The 25,508-nt window shown below is 47.2% G+C and overlaps 1 protein-coding gene across 3 annotated transcripts in view; it reads left to right on the forward strand.

Moving 5' to 3' along the window:
* The window catches only part of PAX7 (paired box 7), a 101,296-nt gene that overhangs the window by 60,150 nt on the left and 15,638 nt on the right, over positions 1-25,508 (forward strand). For all 3 annotated transcript variants that reach the window (XM_075520271.1, XM_075520269.1, XM_075520270.1), the window contains exons 6-7: positions 3,329-3,494; positions 4,098-4,297. In XM_075520271.1, coding sequence (XP_075376386.1) covers positions 3,329-3,494; positions 4,098-4,297 — 366 coding nt within the window. The remainder of the gene's footprint in view (positions 1-3,328; positions 3,495-4,097; positions 4,298-25,508) is intronic.

Here is a 25,508-nt window from a genome sequence, read left to right on the forward strand (position 1 = left end):
TTAAGCATGTAGTTGTGAATCTCATTTGGTGCATGTGTATTTATTATCGTTTATTATTTGTTTTGCTATGATGCTCCAGCCAAGACAGAGATCTTGCTGCGCTGGGTATGATGCCTACTGGCAGTTAAAGAGAGCCTCTACCTCAGATGGCTGATTGTTGAAATAAACTAAAATGTAAGAAAAAGTGGGTTTTATCTTCAATATAGAGGTGGTGATCTGATGCATGGGTTGTATAAGGACCAAAATTGGTTGAATGCAGCAATGTTTCCACTGACTTCAAATGAGAAAAGCAACAGCTTTCCCAAAGTCACAGAAGGAGCCCGTAGCTTAATTAAGAACTGGCTTGCTTTCTCTGGTGATAGTCCACTGTCTTGAAAGTTAGCTTTCCTTTCTTCACAAGCCCATGCGCATTGTAGACCGAAGTATGCAAGACACCCCAAGAATGGCCCGTGCAGAGGCCTTTTCGGTCGACTCTACCTGGTTCCAAAAGGATCCAGAGCATGCTTTCATCTCCCTTTAAAAAATAAAGGAACTACACACCCTTAACTGCATGTGGAGAAGCAAGACAGGAGGAGTCGTACACGCATGTGTGAATTTTAATTCTGAACAACGGATGCAAACGTGCGTGTTGGTGCACGGACAACAATAACCTCACGTGGTGTAACATAAGACAACACGATCTTTTCAAAGTTGTGTTTTGATCATATGTTAGCCGAGCCAACTGACAAACCACCACAAGGGAGCCGAGTACTTGCGGGGATGTTATTGCAGGAATGTCCCCCGTACCAGACCATCTCACTCCACATGTTTCTTCTGAACTTCTAATCCTGAGTGGATTTGCCAGCATCTGGCTCTTGGTTATAAAAAAGGAACTTTCCCACCCTTTGCAATGTTGGGAATGTGTCAGAAATCACTAGAGTGGCTTTTACGTTCTTGGAGTTCAATTTCTCTTTCCCTCTCGATTCCTGGATTCATAGCTGCTTGGTTATGTTTTCCCTTCAGGTATTTGAATTTTATATGCTATTCTCAGCATTGAGATCTTTTTTTTTTTGAATGGAAGCTCTTCCAGCCTGGGACTAGGCCTTTTTCTCTGAAGAGAGAAGGTTTATTTATCTCTTTATGTTCAGCTAACAGAAATATTCACAGTTTTTATGTCCTTAACTGTGAAAGTGGAAGCAAATTATATGAGAGAAGGAGCCAAGTTCCGTATCCCTAATTCAAAGCATGAATTACACATACATGCATGCATGAGGAAAGGACAGGACTGTCCTCTTTGCATGACCAGGGCAAACAAAAGGTTATTTATTAATTTGTATTGCTCACTGCTCCTCGAAACTGTGCCATGAATTGGACTGTATAAAAGAGTTGTAAAGTGCTACAGACCTTAATGTTCATTCATTTCTCTCTCCTTAACTCTGTCCTAGATTTTGCTAGCGACTTTTGGTGCCAAAAATGGACACAGAGATTCTGACCTGCATGGACTTTGTTGATCAATGCAGATCGGATGTAAGCTGACCTATTTCTGTCACCCTTTTGGAAGGGGCTAAGAGGTTATGCTGCTTCAGCCAGTAGTGCAGTGCAGTAGGAACAGGTCTGTAAAAAGACACATTTGATGCCAAGGACCTGACATCAGCACTGTATACATTTCAGGGGGCTTAATTTAGACCAGCTCTTCCAAAGAAAACTGGGCTTTTTTTTTGTTTTCACTGTACATGGGTGTAAATAACAGCGTGAAGTGAAGGACTGCCCTGGACTAGGTCCTTCCCAGCCATCATCAGCAGGTCACACACAACTATCATTAGCAGGTTTTAATCAAACTGTTCCTACAGCACACTGATAGATGAGTAACACATAGAAAGAGCAATAACAGACTGCGATCCAGAGAACCTCACAGGAATTTGTGTGTGAAACTCACTGTATGCTTGTTTTTGCAGCAAGCATCACTGCAGCGCATGTGGACCGAGAACCAACACTCCATTAAATAAGCGGCTCTCAGTGAAAACACATTGCCTTGTCATGCTGTGTGAACTATACATACCCACAGGTGCCAATAAGAAAAAGGCAAACTAACAGGCGACCCTTTACAGGGGGACTCAATTTAAAGGCCAGAGAAAGCTCCCACTTTGAGATTTGGATCATGTCTGAAGTGCAAGGCACATCAGACTAAGGTTCTGCTATATTTAGGGAAGAGAGTTTTGTTTTGGTTCACAAGATGTGGGGACAGTTTGGACTGCAGTGCCTCAAACCCATGTAACCCCAGCTTCTGATCTGACGTTGAGCAGCTTGGAAGCCTGATGGAGGATTTTTTCCCCCGGAATGCTTTACACTCTTGATTTTTGCTCCATTTTTTCTTGTTGCTGTGAAATTTAATCGTGTTTTCTAGCCCTTTAGGCCTCACAAAGTCCAGCAGCTGCATTCTCATCTGGCTTGAAAGCTTATCCACATACTTCTGAACCCCAAACAGGGATCGGGCCAGAGAGCCTCTCTGATTAAATGAAGTAAACCAAGCCCAAGAGACAGCTTGAGAAGCCCTTTCCACTATGCAGAAGGGAGATTGCCCATGATAAAACACATCAGGACAGACAAATGCATTTAGAAAAATCTCCCCTTGAGTCCTACAGGTAAACTAGCACTATAGGAAACACGAGCCAAGCTTTGCACATGCATTAATACTGGGTTTATTTTAATGCACAGAGATTTGAATTGGCTGCAGTACAATTCTAGTGCACACTGCAGTGCCTCTTGCAAGGAGAGCATGTCTTAGCATACAGACAACAGTGATTTGCTGCAGTACAGAGAAGCTAAGAAAACCCTGTATTCCCTCCGGTCTGGTTCTATCTATTTAGCTTGTCTAACATAGAAACCATGATGCTAATCTGTCTATTTATCCCTCCTAACAGTGCAGCCGTGTTGCTATTATGGTACTTAATCCTTCAGCATAATTCACATAGTTGTCAGATAACAAGGCAGAATGGCCAGGTGGTAGCAATGCATCTATTTGGTATGGACTCTCTCGGAATACACAAGCTAAATTATTCCTCTTCATCTCACCCTACTGCTGATAACGCCTTCCCATGCTCTCAGTAGTATCTTTCACAATTTTAAATGCATGTATCTTCACCCAGGAAACAGGGTGGTAGTAGTATTGTCATTTGGGAGAAAGGAAACTGAGGAATGGAGATGAATACTCACAGTGTCTGTGTCGGGCAGTGACTTGAACCTATTTTTGGCCAGTGCTGTAATTCAGGATGTGTTTCCATCAGCAGCCCAGGTGAGATGGGACAGCAGCTCAGAATAAGTCACACTTGGTCTTTCCTCTCCCCATCAGGTGTGGTTCAGCAACCGAAGAGCGAGATGGCGCAAACAGGCAGGAGCGAACCAACTTGCGGCTTTCAATCACCTGCTGCCGGGGGGCTTCCCGCCGACAGGAATGCCAACTCTCCCCCCGTACCAGCTGCCGGACTCCACCTACCCAACCACCACCATTTCCCAAGGTGAAATTTCGCCTGTGCTGCTCCTCTTCTCTTGCCCTACATCATCCCATCACCCCTTCCCTTTCTGATTCGTGACATCCCGCTAAGGCTCTTGTAATACGTAGGTGGTCTTCCTTTAGTTCAGAAGACCAGGTTTTTCCTCAAGTCAATGGAAACTCCACAGTTTTCTCCTCTGTCTCATGGTCCTTTCTGCTGTGTCAGTGTGTCTCATGACTGTAGTTCTTCTGCTCAGCTTTGAAATGGAGAGCACATCAGTCCAAAGTGAGTATCATATAGGTGATCCCTTGTTCTGGATAAAGCTCCATACTGGGGCTCAGTGGAAGCAGTATTGCTAATTCCAGTTGGCTTTGGCCTTGGCCTTTACAAAGGAATTGATGGCATTGGTCTGGGGGAAAATTAAGAGAAAATTCAGATATTTCATCCCAGGTTTCCATATTTTGTACTGTGCATAAACTGTTGCATGATATGCTTCTGTTCACATGGAGCACAGAGATGGTGGGACCCAGAAGCTGAGATCAGGCTAGCCAAGCCATCAATCCATGCTTTGCAGAGTCCCAGCTGTAACACCCCACAACTGTTTACCTCTGAATGCTCTCTCCACAGATGGGGGAAGCACTGTACACAGACCCCAGCCCCTGCCGCCATCCACCATGCACCAAGGAGGGCTTGCTGCAGCTGCCGCTGCTGACACTGGCTCTGCCTATGGGGCCCGACACAGCTTCTCCAGCTACTCGGACAGTTTCATGAATGCTGCGGCTCCTGCCAACCACATGAATCCTGTTAGCAATGGCCTCTCTCCACAGGTATGTGACCCGCTTCCATTCTCTTTCTTTGGCTGAGAGTATTTGGCTGGTCCACATCCTCTGAGAGCAGGGCAAGCTTCAGGCTATCACAGCGTATTATGGTTAACAAGGGAGTTATTGTTATTGTCACGAATTCTTGGAGGCAGCCTAGTTAAAGCAATTAGTTAATTTGTTTATCGGCAGTATCTCTATCCTGAGCTCAGCACTGTACTGCCAGAGCATTTGTATCCTGTTAGTTCCCATATTCAGGTTAGCACGCTGTAATCGCAAACACCAGGACCTAGAGCATTGGTGTTCGTCTTCTCAGCCCTCCAAAAAAATTCCAGTGCAGGGGTGGGCCCTTCAATTGTGGATTTTAGCCTACTGACAGCATGCTTGACTTTTTTAGTTACTTTTTGCAGGCTCACTTTAGTAGTCCATGATTTGTGGGCGACTGATTTAGAGATTAGCTGAAGCCAGTTTGTCCAAGTCTGGTTGGAACATGGAAAGCCCTTACTTATGAAAGTGCCATGAATCTGAGCTTCCTCAAAACACAGGGATGTAGATCTGGGATTTAGTTTTGAGAAACTAATTGTCATGTAAACAATTCTGCTAATGCTTTCTACAAGGTCAGAATAAGAGGTGTAGGTAAGCTTTAAGGGAGGAAAGATACATTTCACATGCATCTGTTTGTGTAAAAGAATGGAGCATGTGTGTTTTAAGTTTACCAGGCAACAGCCACAGCCTCCCCATGTAATACACCCTTGATTTTAAAATCCCTGCCTGAGCTCAGAATAGAGCACCCGTGACCTGACTCTGGGATCTGCGCTCCAAGCCTCAGCCCAGCTGCCTTCCAAAGGGCCCTGTCCCAGGTTTGATCAGATTGCTGCCAGTTGTGTGCATGGCTTTTCAGTGCTGCATGTGACAGAGAAGCAAGCCTCAGCAGTGTAGAGAGGTTAAAGCCTCCATCATCGCGGGTCTAGAGAGAGCAGAGCTTGTGCTATGTGTGTGTTACAGGAGTAGACTTACGTTCTCAGCTGGTGAGCTCTGCTGAAGTCAGCGGAGATGCCAGGATGTACGCCACCTGAGGATACAGCCCACTCTCTCTATCACTGTCCTGGGATAAGAATTCTAATTTTCTGTCACCTCATTAGATAAAGCCTTTAACCTTCTCTTTGGTTTACTTGATGTAATCTGTTTTCCAAATGCACATTTGCTTTTAAGTGGAAGAAGGCGCATATTGTATGCTGAAAATTAACAGCAAGGACTTGTATTCGTGTGGTGCCTGCCATCCTGGAGGGGTACCAAACACATTTTACTTTTGCTCTCCGTCACTTGTGAAATACAGAGACATATGAAGTGCACTATAGCAGTTGTTTCAGAGTGGCCAGTAACACTATTTAAGACAGGAAGTGCAAAATAATTTGAAACTGCAGGGAGAAATTAGGTAGGCATCTGAAATGAAAAGGCTACAACTGTTTAGAGAGGAGTCCAATAAACGGGGACATCAGAGAGGTATATAGATTTTAAGGTCCAATAGCTTGTGATCTTTCGACTGTGAAAACAAACATTGAGTGTCAATGGCAAGAGGGAAATTTTGCAGCTTCTCTGAAATGGTATAAAAATCCCACTTCTAGCTTTGAATGGTCATAAGATAGAAAATGTAAAAGTGTGACTGGCATGAGGCTGAATATTGCCTCAAACAGTGTAATTTGTGGGGGAAATAAGGAGACATCTTTCTGACGAGGGATTTCTAATAGCACTGGGCTTGGGAGATGAGCATATAGTATGGAATTCAAAGGCAGACTGCAGGTTAGATGGTCCAGGGCACATGATTAATTCAGATTATCACAAGTGCAATTTAGCACCATAGAGTAAGTTAAGGATGAGATCCAGGTGATAAGCTGCACAAGCACTAGGCATATACAAGTCCACCATGCAATTTCCATTTCTGTAGCTTCATCATCTACTTACTAGTCCCGCTCGCTAAATCAGAAGCTCATTGAAATGACCAGACCAATGCTTTTTCTATGCTTATCCCTATCCCAAATTACCCTGCCCCCAGGCTCAGGCTAGGGGAAGATAGAGTCCTGAGCCAATAAGCCCTTTGTATGGGGAAAGAGAGGATACATTATCTGGCAGTCCTGAAGAAAAGAGAGCTTTGCACCCCCAAGAAGGGGAGATTCCCATTTTCCTAATGCTTTTAATCATGTGAGGGCCAAGATATCAGCATATAAATTCTTCTATTTCTTTTGTGCATAGAAAGGCTAACCCAGGTTATTTTATGACTGCTTTATATTTACTTATCTTGCTACCTTCCTGCCTTTCTAAGCCCTCTGCTGTTCCTAGTGGAAGGATGCAAGAAATACTCCTAATGGCATGAATGGGAACTCGTAGAAGTGTCCTCTTTTATGTAGCAGGGTGGGTAAAAGTTTTGTGAGGTCTCAATATGGGATGCTCTGTGTAACTTACCTGTGCATAATTGAGCTATTCCATGGCATTACAGGTAAAACCCATTGCACCTCAACCCTCTCATCCTCCTGTCCAGCTATCTGTGGTATCTGATTGCTCTCTGCAGGGGTAAATATCAGCTACAGGGAAGGAGGGAGTTCGGGAGATAGAAAAAAAATTTGGGAACTTAAAATGATGGCAGTTTGAGCTGCAAACAGACAGTTCTCTGGTTTCATCCCTTAGCAGCAGCAGGAGGGAGATTTCTTTGCAGTTTAGACAAGGAGGTGGGGGCCAGCCTGGCTGAGAGCTCCCAGCATTTGCTGCCGCTCGGCACGCTATCCAGTTACCCCAGGATTGGGTGTCCCGGCCAGAATCCACCAGACGGGCTCGGTGCTGGCAGCTGAAATTCTAGAGAAGCATGGCATTTCCATTCTCACAACAGAGAAAAGGGGATTACGTTTGGCCTCTGCGGGCTCAGTCCCCCCACGCACACACACACTTTAGTCCTCCCCCTCCTGACAGAAAGAGTAGACACTGCTGAAAGTTTTACCCAGACTTTACGTGGGAAATGGCCACATTTCTTGCTTATTTTCCAGCCTGTAGCACACAAAGCCTTGTGCCTGTCCAGCTCTGCTGCTGAATCCCCAAAGCATTTCCCGTGCAGTTTCCCCAGTTTAGAGGCTGTTCTGTCTCTATTCCAGACCTGAGACTGCCGAGGAGTGAGAGGTCAGCTGGGAATTTTTGTCTTCAGCTACTTCATCCCGTGATGATGTTTTTTGTGACACTTCATACAAGAACACTGACTTGGTTGTGCAAAGGATAGTCCCACATGATTAAACCACTACCTAGCATGATCTTTCATGTCACACTCCTTCCTAGACCTTAGGGAGAGACCTCAGGGTAACCCAAGCAGTGATTTGTGATGGTTTCGTTCTGGGACAGCCTTTGTAGGAGAGAGATCTTGCTCTGAGTGTTGCCTGTTTGAGAAAGCGAACTTCACAGGCTGGCCAGCTGCAGCCAGATGAGTCACCTTGCATCTGTCAGGATGCACTCGGTGGCTGCAGCAGTCACGGATTATCAGAAAGTAGCCCAGTACCGGGGAGCAGGAACACGCAGCAGCGAGGTCCCCGTCGCTCCCCAAAGGTCGCGTGGGTTAGCAGCAGCTGTCTTGGATTCAGCTGGGCTGACTCAGTGGCTCGGAACTGCCTCCAGGCTGGCATTAATGCCTGTGCCAAAACTTAGCAAAGATATAGAGACCCGATGCAAAGTTAAATATGAAGAGTGAGTAATCAGTTAGCAGTCATATAGAGTGTGATTTCTGGCCCTGGAGCTTCTGTCTCATCATTTCTCACAAGAGTGGGTTGTAAACTGAGTGTGTGTGTGTGGGTGGGATTTCATAAATACATTGTAAATATTTCCAACTCATTTTCATCCCACAGAGGAATCATTTCCATTTATTTGAGAATACCTACCAACCTCAACTAGAACAGGCCAGGCACCAAGACATCCTTAGCCAGGTCATGCTTCACACTGGCAGCAAGAACAAACTTTGCATCCATCTGTTTTGAAGTTCAGACCTGTGCTAGCTGAGTATTGCCCCTCACTGTGGCTGGGGTAAGGCTTGTGACAAATAGGTCAATACAATGGTAAACTCAGTATTAAGTCCAGTTCTGTCCTGATCAGCATCTGACAGTCTGTCCAGAAATGTGTATGCTGCAGTGTGGGCTGAGGTGGGAGGAAATTAAGTGAATTAAGCAGTACATTACAAGTCAACGTAAAGAGAAAAGTGAGGGCCACATTTGACTCTGCCTCTGCCATTTGTGATGATGGGAGATTCCCTGGGTGCTTTTCAAACAGCAAAGAAGTAGGGTCATATTGTATTCTGGGCTGCTTTCATCTCTAGCACATCTCTTCTGCCTTTTAAAATGTCTTCATGGTTTTTTAGGAGGATTTGGTTCACTGCTTCCCCTCCTAAAATTTGTGCTGCCCTTTTAGATCTAGGCCTGTATCTTAAATGTGTCTGACCATTCATTGTAGCATGTTGGGGTCTTGCAAGGGGTTATTCGAAAGCAAAAGATCATTAGTTTGTTGCAGATGGCCCCTGTCTAGCTGGAGAATGTTAAGGTATAGTTAAGAGTCAGGTGTTTCCTATACTTTCATAACATGTTATTTCTGAGACCTTTGAATCTTTTAACAAACCCACAGGATCACCCAGAGATTAAGACAATTCCAGAAATACAAAGAGCCAAGAGAAACTTGTTCACCATCTCATATTTGTTGCTTTAATTTTCTCAGGGCTTTCGGGTGGCTTTTTTGCTCCATGAGCAAATTCATTCCCAGTGTAATGGCAGTATCTGAAGGTTAGAGTCAGATTTTACAATTTCTGGTTTATCACTGTTTCTTGATAGTGTTCCTGGAGGGACACTTGAGGCACAGGTCAGGCTCTGCCCACAGATTTACACTCTAAACTCAGGGACCTTTTTAGTCTGCACAACCGTAGCACAGTTTTGGTTTTCCTGACATAGTCCCAGGGCTCCATTCTCTTCCACCATCCAGGGTAACGTTTTCCTCAGCCTCATTGGGGTGGGATTAGAGATCATCTGAATCCCTGTCAGGAGCACACTGATCCTGGCAGAAGCGTGAGAAGAGCCAGCTGAGCCCTTTTTTTTTTGGGAAACCTGGCAATTGGGAAGGACATGATGTTAGCTGGCGAGAGGGGAGCAGGCATCGCGGTGTCTGGCTCCAGCGAGACAGCGCTCCTTCCTTCAGTGACACGGATCCCTTCTGTCTGGTTCCTTTTTTTCTTTTTTTTTTCTTTTTTTTTTTTTCTTTTTTTGTCAGAGACACTGTGCCTATAATAAGCATTCAAAATGAGTCTTGCTGGGCCAGGAGAAGGGGAGGGGAAGAAAGAGGGGGAGGAGAGGGTGAGATTTGGGGGGGGAGGGGGAGAGGGAGGAGGGGGTTTAAATAGCAAAGAATTAGAAAAAAAAAATCTGATGCAAATCACTAGTAGAGAGAAAATTATGTGCAATTACCCAAGCGATACTGGGCAGCCGTGCCCACCCCAACCAACAAGATCTCATTAACAAGCAGAAAATAAGATTGAAATGGTGTGTAAAAGAGCTGAAAAATGAATTTGAATGCTGCATTTGTCCACAATTACCCCCTCGTTCACACATATTTTATTGCAATTTTTTTATTATTCTTAATCTTTCCATCCCTCAAAGCAGATTGGGAACATCCTGGCATTACAGTTGCTGAGGGAGGAAGCATTAAGGATTCCCTGTTTCCCTGAAAGGAGACCCTTCTATCGCTCGAATTTTAAAGGGTTGGTTTTGGACGGATAAGGATTCATTTCTCCGGCTTATCTTAGTGTAGGAACATGTTCTTCTAATATTCTTTAACCTCTGACGCTCTTGGGTGCCACCCCACACGAGGGTTTTTCTTTAACCTTGCCTCCTGGGTTCCTCTGCCTCCCTTTTCCATCTCTCCTTCCCCTTTCTCCTACCCTCCTTTTCCACTCCAGGTTTTTCCATGTGGTCTCTGCTCTGTTCCCCCTACGCTGCCTCCTCCGCATTCCCCCTGCAGCCCCATCTCTCTAGAGGACCGTGATTCCCTCAAACAAAGTGTCTGCCCTTCAGAAAGTGGCTGCTGTCCCTTTTCTGTGTCACAATTATTCCTTACACCCAGTTTCTTTCTCAGTGAGCCGTCTTCAGCCTCCCCACGACCTTGTGGCAGATTGCACGCAGGATTTTTGGAAAAGGAGGTGAACACGTGCTAAAATCCGTGTCCTTTTTTTTGCCAGAGGGATGGGAAGGGGGCATGGGAGCTCCAGGTTTCTCTCTGGGAGAAACTGGCTCTGCTGAGACTGCGTTGGCGTTTTCCCTTGCTCAGTGTCAAATGCAGCTCCATCCCTCTAAACTTTTAACCTATGCGTCCCAGGAAAGCTGGTAGTTTTTCCACTAAAGTTTCTTTCCTTTTTTTTTTTTTTAAATTTAACCAAACAAAGCCCATCTGCTCTTGTCAATTAGACGCCTCTGCTCCCAGCAACGGGAAAAGGGGAGAATGGAACATTTTTCTCGTGTGAAAATAGATACGTATTTATTTGCCTGATTCCTAATGACTCTGTTTCTGTGAGCGAAGGAGTAGGGTGTGAAGGGGGAAATTCATATCTGAGGGGCCAAAATGCTTTCTGTCAATCTTGAGGTTTCATGAGTTTCCTCGATTGATTTGGGTGCTCAGGTCCCGTTGAAAACTGATTAGAAACAAATAAGGCAGCATCTTATTACCTTAAACCTAACTCTAATGCTCTGGGTGGCACTGACTGCGTTTATTCCTATGTGATTTCCACTCCAGACGTTGTTCTCTGTGTGTATTACTGAGATGTTAAAATACTAGAAACACTGAAGGATTTCAGAGCAAACAGTTGGTTCCTGAGCCTTGAATTTGATACGAGCTTCGTCATTACCTTCGGCGGGTCCAGGATCAGCCCCTGTGGCACTGCACTATTTGTAAACTCAGGTATCAGAAGCAGACAAATTGGGGAGAAAGGGGAATAAGGAGTAAATAGAAGAAATACAGGAAAAAAAACCTGAGGAGAATGACAAGACCAATGACAGCAGGAGGAAGAAATGCAGGGAGGTGTGAAAGTGTCAGATAAGCCCCCAGACCTCAGAGCAGGGAGCACATATTTAGGACACCTAGGGCTAAGACACGGAAATCTGTACCCAAAAATCTTTAAATATCCTTTCCCACCCAGACCCCACTACCTGCTTACGGGGTGGTGGGAGCAAAGCCGAAGCCGGGTGGGTGGAACAGGCATCGCAGACACTGTAATTCCTGCTGAAATCCGGACAGGACTGGTGGGGCTTTCAGCTCTGCTCAAACACCTCTCCTCTGGGTCCTGTCTCTTTTACACACCAGGGAGGGTAAGAGGGACTTGGCCGGGAGACACAGATTTGGAGAATTCAAATGCAGGATTTGCCCTGCTTTATGATTAATAAGGGAACTCGAGACGAGGCAGGCAGGGCAGATAGAGAAAATGAGAGATTAGCAATTAATACAGCATCCAGCCTGGTGACAGGCATTTCTGAGCGACCTCTGGCATTCAGAGGCAAGTGTTTTGCCGCATGGCTCGAAGAGCTGCAATAACCCAGGGACTGGGGAGCTGGTGCTGAGCTGTGAGAGGAATCAAGGGACTGCAGCGGGGAAAGGCAGCCCTGGAATGAGGGACACAAGATAGAGGGGAAGCTTAAAAGGGAGAAATGCAGTAAAAGGCATAATTAGGATTCAGAGGCAGGGGCATGCGTGCATGCTCTTGCACGCCTGCGTGCGCAAGGGCATCAATGTCCTGTGTGCACATTCTGTGTGTGCACATCAGTGTGTGTGCCCATGAGTTGTGCGTGCCTGTTAAAATCTAGCAGCGGTGTAACAGCTGTGCTCCAGCTGTGCCCTGGCTGTGAAAAGCCATCTATGATAGGAAAAATCTAAAGCAACATACTTTGCAGTGGATCAGGCACTAACCCCAACCTGCCCCCCTCTTTTTTTCCACAAAGAAGGGTTGTGGAAAGTGTGTTAACTTCAGTGGGTGCGACAGAACAGCAGAGATACCGTGCTGGGAGAGGAGGTGGGACAGTGTATTGCAGGTATACGTGGGTCCATCGCTTTCCTTGCAAGCCTCAAGCCTGCCCCAGCTCAGGAAACACTACGCACTGAAGATGGACGCAGGATTGTGCGTTGCTCACATAGTGCCATGTTAGGGGGATATGCCGTGACGTCCAGCTTTCCTGGAGCTGATGGATTCATTTTGAAAGGGGTCATTATTCAGTACAGTTTATTTTCTGTTCAATTCACCATCCACATGTGCTAACAATGCAGGAAGCTTGCATTCGCTCCCATCCCAAAGCCAGCCAGCTGCTGGGATCACTGACGGACGGGTTGCAGCATCTTTGGGGCAAAGGGTGCAAGCAGGACTTTCGGGGCTGAGAGGACAGGGAGGTCATTGGGGGCTGTATCCATCTCTGGAGCATCCTGGAGGTCTGCTCAGAAGAGCTGTTAGGTCCTGAAGCATCAGGAGAGGCTTATGGGGGAGACGTACCCTAGAAGGATGCTGCACCGGTCTTTTGTGTGAGATGGAAGGGAGTTCAGGCATTGCGTCAGCTTGCAGAGCGTTCGTCTTGCCGGCTCTCTTGATGCACTGCGTGCAGAGGGGGGAGCAGTATATGGCTGTGCTATACGTGCTTTAGCAGTTTGCAGTTACAGGACTGTGCAGGGGCTTCTGTAGTTTACGGGGAGCATGGGAAGTGCAAAGGAGAGAAGATATAGCTGCATGTGCAGCAGATAATAATGGGGGGCTATCAGGTTGTGGGGTGCATGCCATGTGGAGGTTTCTACCTCACACAGTGGTGGACACGAGGGAAGATGGTTTGGGTGCGGCAAGGCCTCCTGCTGCAAGATGCTGCATCCTGCCTTCATCAGACAGGCGTGCACGAGATCAATTTACAGCAGGGGCTGAAGATCAGAAATCCTAGCGGGGTCTGGGGTGTGTGAGTAGTAAATTGATCAAAGGTGCGGAGGGTCTTAGCTCGCTGCAATAAGCTGGAGTCAGCCCTTAAGCCTATCCAGTTTGGAGATGAGGGGGATCTTATTTCAAGGAATAAGTACCTGAAAGGGAATCATGAGCCACATAAGGGAAAGGGTGGGGAGCTGCTTGCCAAGCAGATATAGGAAAATCACAGGGACTGGCTTGAGAGATTGAAGGGAAAGAGGCAAGGGTGACACCGAGGGGGTTGTTCTGGGGTAAGAATTCACCCACCAAGCCAGTGCAGAGCTGAACAGGGATGTCTGAGCAGCCCACACGGGTGGGAGCTCTCACCACGACTCTTGCTTCAGTGCAAAGCTTGGTCTGGGACCCACTGATGCGTGGGTTGAGGCAGGCCCCGTGGGGAGCTCACCTGTTAGTCTGGGGGCAATATCTGTGCTGCTGCATGCCCCACACCTCCCTCCGGCTGCCCTTTTGGAGGGACACTGGTGGGGGGATGTTCCTGATGGGGAATGGGGAAGAGGGAAAGTGAAGGCTGCTGTTGTCTCTCTGTCTGCCCTGAGATCCAGAGCAGCAGAGAGCGCCCCGCACAGCCTCCTCTCTCTCTGTGTCTCTCCCAGCTTTTCTTCTCCCTCTCCCTTCCCTTCTTCCTCCCTCTCCTCTCTCCTTCCATTTGATGTGGAGGAGAGCTGTCTGCCACTCGCGCGTCTGTACCGAGAAGGGATCAGAAGTTTCAGCGAGCGCTTGGCGTCTCTCCTTTGATCCATGTCCTGAGGCCTGCTTGACAGCGAAAAAAAGCATGGAGACAAAACGACTCAGTCAAAGTGATTCCTGACAACTGTCTCCATGAGATAAGGAAGCTCTCTGTGTCTTGGGTTTTTTTTTTTTTTTAATACCGCCTCTCCGTTTCCATAAGAAGCGGAGTCACTTTAAACCAGAAGAGCCAGCCAACAGCCAAGCTGCACAGAGAACAGCCGAGCAGAGAGCGCCTGGCTGAGCTTTATCATGTTTCCTGTCTCCCTTTCCATTTCTTCCCCCCTCTTTTTTTTTTTTTTTTTAAAAAACCCACCTCTTTTTCCCATTTTTCATTCCCTCCTTTCTACATGCTGTGTTACCCTGCTGCCTTACCCCAATGCTGCCTCTAATTATGCAGTTGTGGAGAAAGCCCTCATTTGCAGGTGGCTGGGACATTATTCAGCTCAATCCCAACCACAGGGAAATGCCTGCCTTCCCCGCGAGGGGCTGAGGGGGAGAGAGAAAGCCCCGTACGTTATCTGACAATAACCAATCCTTTTAGGGATCGGCAGCAGGCCTCATTAATAGCAAGACATTATGCACTGCTGGCCACTTAAGTGGTCCTTAGAGCTGTTCCCCTGCTGCTGAGCCCTAGATTTTTTTATTATTGTTTTATTTTTCTTGCCTAGTTCATGTCACGCAGGGAAGTGTCCCCCCTTTTCTCTTCTCGCCTCTGGGTTGCTTGCAGGAATGAGTTTGCAAGGGCTCAGCGACACTAATCCTCACTGGAGGATGCAGGACTTGGCACGCGTGTTGGCACATGGGGGACCGGGATTCACGCCTTGGAAGGGGACTGTGCTTGCAGCTGGGCTGTCAGGGGGGTCCCCAAACGTATGGGCTCCCTCCAGGACAAATGCGATGCGGAAGGGACAGGGAGGTGGCCTCAGACCATGATGCTGAGGGCAACCTGGCTTGGACACATGAGACAGGACCACTTAATCCAGGTGAGGAGCTGGGGGAAAGCAGACGTGGCATGGCTTACTGTGCTCCTGCGCTTCCCCAACCTCACCTTCCTAAAACTGGAGGGGACCTGGGGTCTGCCTGAGGTGACAAAGCTTGGCTTAGTAGTGGGCCTAGAGAGGGGGAGATGGCTTAGTGATCCCTGGCAGGATGAGGGACCAGCCCTGTGCTCTGGCTGGCTCAGGTGATGGGGACAGGGATCAGAGTTCATCCCAGCGATGCAGAGCCTCTTTGCCGGGGACTTCCTCTCCCCCTCCGCTCGTGTAATTAGGCTATTGTTGTAGAGTCTGCTCCGAAGTCAAACTCCATTAGCATGCAGGATGGGGGGTGGAGGGGAGTGAGGGGGGACACACGGAGGGAGAGATTCCCTTCCCCCCAGAACTGCGCTGTGCTGCGCTGATAAACAGTAAATATCGGGGAACAGGATTTCCACATTATCTGAGCGCGGCAGAAAATCAAAATTTCAGTCTAAATCCGAGGAGACGAGGCTCATAAGCTCCTCCAGCTGATACAGACGCCGAGCCCAGCCGGCAAGGCTCAGGAGGGACAAAATAACATTTTTTCGTTTAAAAAAAAAAAAAAAGGAAAGAAAAGAAAAGAAAAGAAAGAAAAAAGAATGAACGAGAGGGGAAAAGCAAGATATATTTGGGGGCTGACTGCAAGAAGGGGAGAAGAAGAGGTGGTGCAAAGCAGAGCATTGTCTGATGTTGTAACCCTTTTCTGATGAGGAAATAAATACCCGGGTGTATTGGGGAGGGGGTTGGACACTGCCCATCCAATGAACTTTCCAGTCAGCGGCTCTGGCTCAGCAGAGTGTTGCTTGGGGATCGACCTGTAGGACACTAACAGCTGCTGGAGGATGATGGCAAACCTTTAATTAGCGATTAGAGTGCGCAGCTGAGCACAAATCCAGCCCCGAATTAGGAGCCACATGGGGTCTCCCCGACCCTAAAAGCCAACACTGGATTCAGCAGCTCTGTCGGGAGCGTGGGTCCGCCAGCTCTAATGAAGCTCTGGGCCACGCGTGCTGCTAATAGCACCTCCGTGCCCTGCTCTGGCCCAGCAGACAGGGCAGGAGCCACTCCGGGTGGGCACCAGCTCCTGCCGTGGGACTCCTATGCTGCAGTGAGAAGGAGGCGATGCTGAGGCTGCCTGGGAGCCGCTTCTCGAGGGGGCACAGGGTTCCCTAAAAATGAGCAGCAGTGGTGAGAGCCGGTCAGCGATGCAGGATAGCTGGGCTGGAGGTAGTCACTGGTATTGCAGTGAAAAAGGGATGTGGTTCTGCCTGCTTCTAAAGGAATTTGCTCCCTCTTCGTTTGTGGCATGGTTTCACGGTGCTTTCTGCTCTCCTAGGGAGCAAGGTGGTTTCAGTGCCAGATAGGGCTGGTATTCCTAGGGCGTTCAGTTTAGCTACTTGCTGTGTCCCAGACATTTTTGCATCCCTGGCTGGATCCGTGCTCTGTTTCCTGATCTTGCCTACATATGAGACTCCATAAAAGCATTGCTTGCTGCAGAATCTGTAGCTTCAGGTTTTTAGCCCAAGGGAATGCACATTTCTGTACAACGCCAGAGGCTTTGAGCTCTCCTTGGGGCTTTTAGTCATTGCTGCTTGGAGCAATGGAGAAGAAAAAGGAGGGACCAGTTGCAGAAAATGTTTTCTTGGTTTCTGTAGCAGCCACTTCTGTCCTTCTGCTCCCATCACTAGGCCCCAGGCTCATTAAAACTCAGAAAGCAAATAAATTCCTCACTCTGAGCTGCTTCCTTAGCTCTCAGTCTCTGCCCAGCTCCCATGAATGTCCATTCCCCTTTCCCTACCTCATTTCTATGCCCATCTACAAAATGGCATCTTTCATGCAAAGAATTTTAGGGTCTATGTTCCAGCTCCAGCAGGTTTCTAGTATGAACTCTGTCCGTACCATATAGATCCAGGGGCCATGGGTGGAACTGAACCCCCAATATTTATGTTTCTCACAGGCAAGACTTAAGGTTCTCAGCAACTTCAATGCTTGAGTGACTTCTGCTGCAGAGGAAAGGAGGGGTTTTTATTTCAGATGAGGAGGAAGCAGGTGTAACAGATGCCTGTTGGAAACATCAGAGTCTTTCATATTAGCAAACTGACTTGCACTTGTTGAAGTATGGGAACTTATAGGATGCTGCCGCTGGCATAGGATGTCCCAACTCCTTTGCACTGTTGGCTCAGATCTTGTTCTGTACTGTTCTCTCTTCTCCTCAGTATCTCTCTTCCAGCCCCCTCCGCAGGTGGAGGGGGCTGGTTTTCCTCAAGTATTTGTCCTTTCCCTTCTCACAGGTATTTACACAGACACCTCAGCAGTCCTAAAACTGAAAATCTGCAAGTCAGAATGAGGGTGGCATCTTTCTGGTCAGATCATCTGGGTCTGAGGTCAATGCTACCAGAGTGGCTGAGCCATTTTACACCAGCTTAGAATCTGTCCATGCATTTTAAGGAGCAAGTGCCCCACATCTCTTTAAAAATTAACATCTTAATCCTGTACCTTAAGATTGGTATTTCAAAACCCTTGGCATGCATGCAGGGCTTTCTTCTGCTGTTTAGCACAGTTAGCATTGCTTTAGGTTTCACTGTTTGAACGGTTGTCAGCAAAGAGTTTTGGCCTCCATTAACTACACGAAAGGCTGGTTTAACACTGAAACATGTGCTGGACTGCTAATCAGCATGCACTGATGTATCAAATATATCTCACCCAACACAAACCCTATCCAGGGGCTATATAGAAAGTCATGGGGATATTTGACTCTAAATATCTCCAGTGTCTTTTACTCTCCAGCCGCTTTTACCTACAGCATTGAGCCTCAGACAGCTCTTGGCCTGTTGGCCAGCCCATTGTGTACTCCAGTTTTTCCCATCGCGTCCACATCATTACACCAGCTCTTCAGCTACATCCTCCCAGCCATGCCAGAAGATTGCCTGTCCCCCCATCAACCCCACGAGCTCCAGCCTCTTCCTCCTTCCCCCACCGCTCGTAACCCAGCTCCTGTGTCTCTCCTTGCCTGCTCTCCTTGCTTTATTTCACCTGGGGTCTCAGAGCTGTGGTCCCTGCAAGAGGGTTTCTCAAACCACTCAAGAGCTGCAGGCTTGTCTGGAGGGCGAGAGGTCAAGCACTAGCAAGTGTTTCCATTTAGTTCCAGATACCAGCCTGACAGGTGGGTGCCTCTTGATTAATTCCCAGCTCCCCTAAATGCTCCCGTCGTCGTGTGCTGTGGTCCTGTTCAAGCCTAGGCAAAGTTGGCGGGGAAAAGAGGAGAATATTGGAATGCATTAGGTTCTCTCCATTCAAGCTCTTGCAATGGGACCGTGGCTTGGAACAGTTGCGGATCTTCACCTCCAGCGCTCTTTGTGCTGACAGTACTTTCAAGTAAAGATGTGTACTTAGAAAGTACAGCCAGAAACCTTCAAAGACCCCAGTTCTCCCAGCTTGGCTGCAGTGGTGCAGTTCTGAACTAACTGCATCTTCTTGCTAATCTACAGTGATGCAAATGTCCAGCTGAGGTTGATACGGTCCAGGAAAATAAGGATTTGGGATCAAGGGAGCATCCTCATCATCTGAGCTGACTCGAGCCTTGGAGGTGGGCTCTGAAGAGGTTTGTGAGCTCTGTGTGGTGCAAAGTCTGGCTGCTGCGAAGTGTGTCAGCCAGTTTGTGTTGGTTCCTGACCAGTAACAGCTATGGTAGCATGATTTTGGTAATCTTGAAGGCAGCATAGTCATGCTGTGGTGATTCTCCCTTTCAGACTGTTGTCATTTAAAGGTAACAAAGAGAGAATGTCACCCAAATTCATTGCTCTTAACTAACATGCTTCCATTAGGGGCTCAGTCATCTTACATGCTCTAGATGATAAGTGCAGAGAGACAGAGATATTCAGAAAATGAGTCAGACCTCAGAAAAACTGAATCAGCCTTTGTTGTTGCCACGGACTATGGAGATATTTATTTTGTCTTTACTGGAACAAGTCTTTTGCTAGAGTCCAAGTCTAAGGAGTTCTTTTTCCCTCTTTCTCATTCCCTCTTTCACACACTCTGGTTTATAACAGTGTCCAGAAACGCTAGAAATCTCACCAGAACATCTCTGCACACATCCACGCTGGAGAAATTCCCAAGGTTTACGTAGCTGAGAGAATTTCAGAGAGTAGGTAAATCCCATTTACCCAGTTAATGCTCTGCAAGGTCCTGCCGAAGGTTTCAGTGGAAGAGCTGAAGAGAGGGAAGGTGATTTAATGTTTGTGGCAGCAGAGGACTGGAAGTCATGAGACTCATGTGTCCTGCTGCTAACTTGGTTGCCCAGCCCTGGCAAACTACTTACTCTTGTCTGCAGTGGTTTCCCCATCCATGTAACAGGGAGAGTTAGCGTGGATCTGCCATGCAGGAATCCAAGAGGCTAAAATCACAAAGGGCTACAAAACACACTGAAGAGCAGGGAAGGACAAATCCAGCATCCTATAGGTGTTACAACCTCATGAGCAGCAAAGCGTCCAGCAGTGCTGAGATCCTAGGGAAGCAGCCAATGCCTGAGCACTACTTTTTTTTATTTTAAAAAACCCCAACTTATTAAAATTTTTCCCGGCTGCATCTCTTGCTTATTCAAATACTGCCAATTTCCGTGGATCTGATATCAGCTCCCAGCATCTCCCAGCCTCAGTGCTTGGGTTATATGGAGAGAGAGGAAAAAAACCTGCAAGCAAAATAAAAGCCGCTATCTGACAGAATCTCTCCTGGGGATCTCAGTTATTAAAAAAAAAAAAAAAAAAAGGAATCATTTTTCTCTTAGCTGGTGTTTGTTGAATGTGCAGGAGCCATAGGCAAATTTTTGCTAATTTTGTGCATGCTTTTATCATGCTGGTGATTCACTGGCAGCTTTATCCTCTGATAAGTGGATTAGTTGTTGAGCTAAACAAAAAGGTGTTTGACAACCAGGAAGCTCTAAAGAACATATTTGTTTTCCAAATAATGGAGCTGTGTTTGTTGCTCAGTGCAGTGTGGGGTGGTGTTGTGAATTTCATTAGCCGAAAGGAAAGGCCTCAAAGCTTTTCTCCCTTACACAAGGCAGTGGTTCAGTAGGAATGTCTCCCTCCTATCAGTGGCAGGTTATTTTTTTTTTTATTTGCTTTGGTCTAGTAGTTTGGCCCCGGAGTGATGCTGATTAGGGAGTGGCTAATGAGCTGTGTCAGCCTGAGAGCACGGCATCTCTTGGCGGCGGGGCCAGGCACACGCCAGCTTCATTCGGGGGTAAGCATCATGAGGCTGCTGGATGGTTAGCAGAGCCCTATGGCTCACAATTAGACCCTGACTTCTAGGGCTGGGAGCTAAACTGAGGGCACGGAGAGATAAATTGACTGAGTAGAAGAGAATAGGGCTAAAATAATGAGCTTAACTTTATCTAAGACTTTCATTGTAATATCTGAGCATCTCATCATCCTGGGATGTGTTTCTCCTCACAGTACCATGGGGAAGGTTGTTATCTCCAAGGCCAAGAATGGAGGCACAGGGGTTTTATCCTGCTTAAATGTAAGGTAGGAGCCTGAGACTTTGTCAAGGCCCTTTGCTAGCTCAAAAGGCCTTCTCTGTAAATGTGCTTCCATATTTAGTAATTCTATATTTCTATGCAGTTGTATGTTTATTTTCAGTCCTTTGGAGTCCTTCTTCCCACCCTCCCCGCTCAGGTGCCCACAGCCCTTTGGCCATATTAGCCAAGTGCCTGGGAGATGATGGGAATTTTTCCCTTGGAGCTGCCGAGAGCTTGGTGACAATCACAGTGGTTGGGGCCAAGCTGTGCCTAGCCCAGCGGGTCCTCTCCGATAGCGACCACTAGCAGACTCCTCATGAGGATCTAGAACCGGGCCTCTCACTATTCTCAGCTCAGGGGATTTCCTTAAGAAAGGTGGTTTGTCTGGTAATCCTCAGTGGACCTTTCTTCCAAGTACTTACCCAGCCTTCTCTTCAATCCACACAGCTTAGCATTCATTGCTTCTTGTGGCAAGGAGTCCCACAGGTTGACACTCCACTGAGTGAAGCACCGCTTCATTTGCTTTGGATTTCACCCCTACTATATTCATTCGAGGGCTCGTACTGGAAGTGGCGGTGAACAGTCAATTGATACCCTCCCTGTGTCGTTCGTGATTCTTAGGCTGCCATCAAATCCCCAGAGGCTGGGGAACCAGGCAAGGTGCTGATTGATTCCAGCCCACCTTCACCAGCGATGCTGATGGTGCAGTGGCTTTTTTTTCCCCTTGCTTGGGCCATGGCAGTTTCACAGTGAGGCCCTTGGAAGGAACCATGTGGGTTTGTAGAAGTGTATTTTGTGCTTGGGCAAGGGTTAGAGGCACCAGCTCAGGCTTATAAATCTCTGTGGATGCTACTGATAGCAGTGGGAGATGCGTCTCCTGTGGGAACGAAGCATCTTTTTGCATCCTGATGCCAAACGATATGTTCTCCGGTGTCCTTTTGAAATATAGACAACCTTGGTGATAAGAAGAACATAATCCCAGTGCTTGAAACAGATAGCTCCATCCCTCCTGACATTTTAGGAGCCCACAGAGATGGAAGGATAGCCAGCCACGCCGTTCCTATCCCCTCAGCTTTACTCACGCGACGGCCAGACATGAATCCAGTAAAGCTTGTTTTCCCCTGGCAAGGGGCTAAAAGCAACGTACTTTTCCCTGACAGCCGCCCCTGGCTGGGAGCGTGATATGAAGAGGGAGCGAACGCGGTGCCATGAGAAAGGGGGGAGGGCTGTGAACAGATCTGCAGTCGCTAGCAATTGCTCTCTCAGCTCTGGCATAGATGAAACGGGGGGAGGGAGGGAAGAAAGGGGGGAAAACGGCAGTGGAAGAGCGAAAGGTCCCCAGCTGGCTGTTAGTGGCATCTGCACTCAGAGTACAGACTCCAGCTGAGAGCTATTTCACTATTTATTTACATGTAATTATTGCTATGAGGTGCAGATATTAACACTGTCAAGAGCAATTTGCCCTGACATTTTTCACTTGCTCTGTTCCCTGACGTTTTGGGTTTGGTGGGATTTTTTTTTTCTCTCTCTCTCTCTCTTCATCGCACTGCTTCAGTTTTGGCAGCGCAGGGACCAGGCTTTTTAATCCAGCGCCCTTCGCAACTCATTAAACTTTGAAATTTAATTTTGTCCGGAGAGGAGCCGGGGCGCAGGGAGCGTCTCCCACCCCCCTCTCCCCACGCTCTCGCACCCGCCACCCATCTACAGCAGTTCAAGCATTTCCACTCTAAACAAACCAAATTTACCGGTTGCCTCGTTTTCAATTGGAATGCAATCTCCAGCATTAACCTTTGCTTTCGACGCTGCATTTAAAACACACAGAAAGGTGCCCAACCGTTTATTAGGGGGAGAGTTTGAAAGTGCACGTAGAGAAAGCAAATGCAGAACAAATATTTTTTGAACCAGCACCAAGACCAGCATAGAAATCACAACCCATTTCAAAAGGTGGGTTAGGACCAGTGACTGTTTCCTACTTCTTTAGGCCCCATTTTTTTTTTTCCCTTCCCTTCGCTATGCTCCTGCCTAAACCATCTGATTTCAATAGCTGGTGACACTTTAAATTAAGACTTCCGGCCTACGCTCAAGCCCTGATTTAATGAGACAGTTGTTGTATGTCATCTAATAAATACCAATTGTGCATTAGAACTTATTTGCCAAGCAGGAGCAGTGACGTGACAGGCACAACTCACCGCAGCCTGCTTTTTTTCTCAGCCAATATGGTGCTTGTAATCATTTAGCATTTGTTTAATGCACAATAGACCATATTTCTCCCCGGCAGAGCTCCACTGCGCAGTGATTCACACTCATGTTTTATAAACCAGAAGGAAAAAGCTAGGTGTGTCCGAGAGTCTGAAGGACTATGCCAGGGTGTGTGTGGGTTGTGTTTATGGAAGGAGTAAATGCTGAGTACTTCTTCAGTGCCTGTGCATGGTGAATCTTTGGAAGGGATTAATTAATAATTCCCATTCCTCCATTTTATCTGCAGCACCTTAGGCCTTTTTTTTTCATTCTTAGAGTTGGACCAGACTCTTGACTTTGCAGGGGAATAGATTCAGGAATCTGGTGCCTTCCCCCTCTTTCTTTTTCTTCTGTGTTTGCTTTCTTGGGATGGGAGTAGAGAGCAAGCCAGGCCCGAGGGGGGCCAGCCAGTCCCCAGATCTGAAATATCTAGTGTCTTGGGGCTTTTGGATTTTGTTTCTTTTTTTTGTGCAGGGTCTCGTGCAGTGCTTGAGATTTTGTTTCTTATTTTGTGCAGGGTCTCATGCAGTCAAGGAGCAGGGATGTACTCCTTGACTGGAGCACCTCTGTGTCATTGTAACACAAATAGCAATAGGAATGGCTTCAGTCATAAATCACCAAGTCCTGTCGTGTATCTGTACCATGCTCACCCTGCAGCGGAAAGGATAACTGAGATCACTATGGATGAGGGGACGGGTTGCTGGAAAGAGCAAAATGGTTTCATTTCATTCAGCACTCTCTGGAGAGTTTATTTTTCTCTCTTTATATACAAAGGGACAAAAACGTTGCAACTGGATATTTTATTTTCAAATATCTTTTTGTTACAAATTGCAGTGTTTTACTTCATCTTTCGATCAAAAATTTGTATTTGCACTTGCATCCCTCACCCATTTCCTTTCCATTTTCATTTATGCTATTTGAAAGGCTTTCTTTCATCTAAAAGAAAATGTTGTTTATCTTTTTCATAGCATTTATTCATCACCTGTCGACCCTTTGTAAACCTTTTAGAGAGGGACCTGTAATATGATGCAAAAGCTTAGTCGTATTTTCATTACTGCAGGCTGCGTGTTTAAATGTGATCAGAGCCCAGCATGGAAACTCAAATTTTCTGTTCTTAGCTCTTTCTCCGTATGCCTCTCTACCCATCACCTGTTTTGTGTGTGGCAGTGAAACAGAGCTGATAAAATTGTTCCCGTCTGTGTAAAACTTTCTTACATCTTCCAGGGAAAGGCCTATAGATACACTAAACGATTAGCATCATATGGCACTAATGAAGTTCCCCTCATTTCTGTGCTTAACTTATTACAAGAGGAGAGGTAAGGCTGTCTGGAATGAGGACATCAACCTAGGCTTTGGGATGTTCAAATTCCTTCTCCCCCATAAACTTCTGTGCCGTCTCGAGTTTTAGCCTTTATTGGGCTCGTTTTTCCACTCATAAGGTGAGAGGTGGCAGCCCTGCTCTGCTTAGTGCTGGTGATAAATACATTGAAGTAGGTCACAGAAATCTTTGAAGAAAAGAATGTTACAGAACTAAGACACGTTTCTGCTTTTTACGTAGGTGTGACTTTGGATAGCGTGTGCTCTGTCCTGCTGCTTTCTTGGGGGGTGTCTGAAGGGTCGGGATGCTCAGCTCTCGCTGGAGTTCAGGGGGCTCGGCTCCCTGATACAGAAAGCTCCAGACTCCTGGGCCTTTTTGTGTGGACAGGAGGTTTTTCTCTCCACATAATGACCAAGGGAGAATTAATCAGATGGGGGCTTTATTATTGGTGACCCAAATGCACCCACAAAGCTCAGGCACCAGCTGGTACATACATTAACTCCAGTTTTGCTTAATCTTGCAGTTTTTTAAGACAGTCTCGTAGTGGGGCAGGGACAGGAGGAGACAGGGCACAGATTTTCTGAGGATCTCTCAGGTGCTGACATTGACACAGTGGTCTGAACCTAGGGCAAGGCTTAGGGCAAGTAAGACCCAGTCAGTGGTCTTGTTTTTGGGCATCAGTCTTTCTGCTTTGCCCATGGCCTCAAGCCCTGCATCCTCCCATGCACAGTACCCCTTCCCCAGGGTCCTGAACTTTCTGCCAAGTCTCGATTCCTCTCTAAGCCGGAGGGTGCAAACCGAACAGGGGAAAGCCGTGCCCAGGGCTGCTGATCCGTGCACTAAGCTCTTCCCCCAGCAGTCGTGACCGGGGGTACCGGGGTGCAGCGAGAGCGGGGAGCGCAGGAGATAACCACTGATGTTGTCAACGCTGCCGGGACTTAACGTATTGTGAGATATGGCAGCTTGTTTGCACGGGTGTTAACCAGCCTCTCCTGTCCCCTTCTTGTCACTGCCCAGTCCCTGCCACAGCCAATCTGTGTCCTAATCTCCATCAATTAACAAGAAACACTTTCGCTCCCTCGCTCCCCCCCCCGCCCAATACAGACACCCACCCTGAAGCCTTGGATAAAGAGGAAAGAGCCTCCCCAGCCTCGACCCTCTCCCCCTTTACTTTCCACTAACTCAGCGCAACCAATTAGGCATCTGACACCCGTACTGGCTGACAAATTGTTTCTGTCATCTGCTTTCTGTCTTTCATTAAACGAGAGGCGGAGGGGGGAATTGAGAAGGGGAGGGGGGGCTGGGAGATGTGATCTCCCATGCTTAGCGAGGCCAGATACATTAATTACAAAACGGCCATTTGCAGCATGAAAATGCATTAATTAAATTTATGC

Source organism: Mycteria americana, chromosome 18, assembly GCF_035582795.1.
Source record: "Mycteria americana isolate JAX WOST 10 ecotype Jacksonville Zoo and Gardens chromosome 18, USCA_MyAme_1.0, whole genome shotgun sequence".
NCBI lineage: Eukaryota > Metazoa > Chordata > Aves > Ciconiiformes > Ciconiidae > Mycteria > Mycteria americana.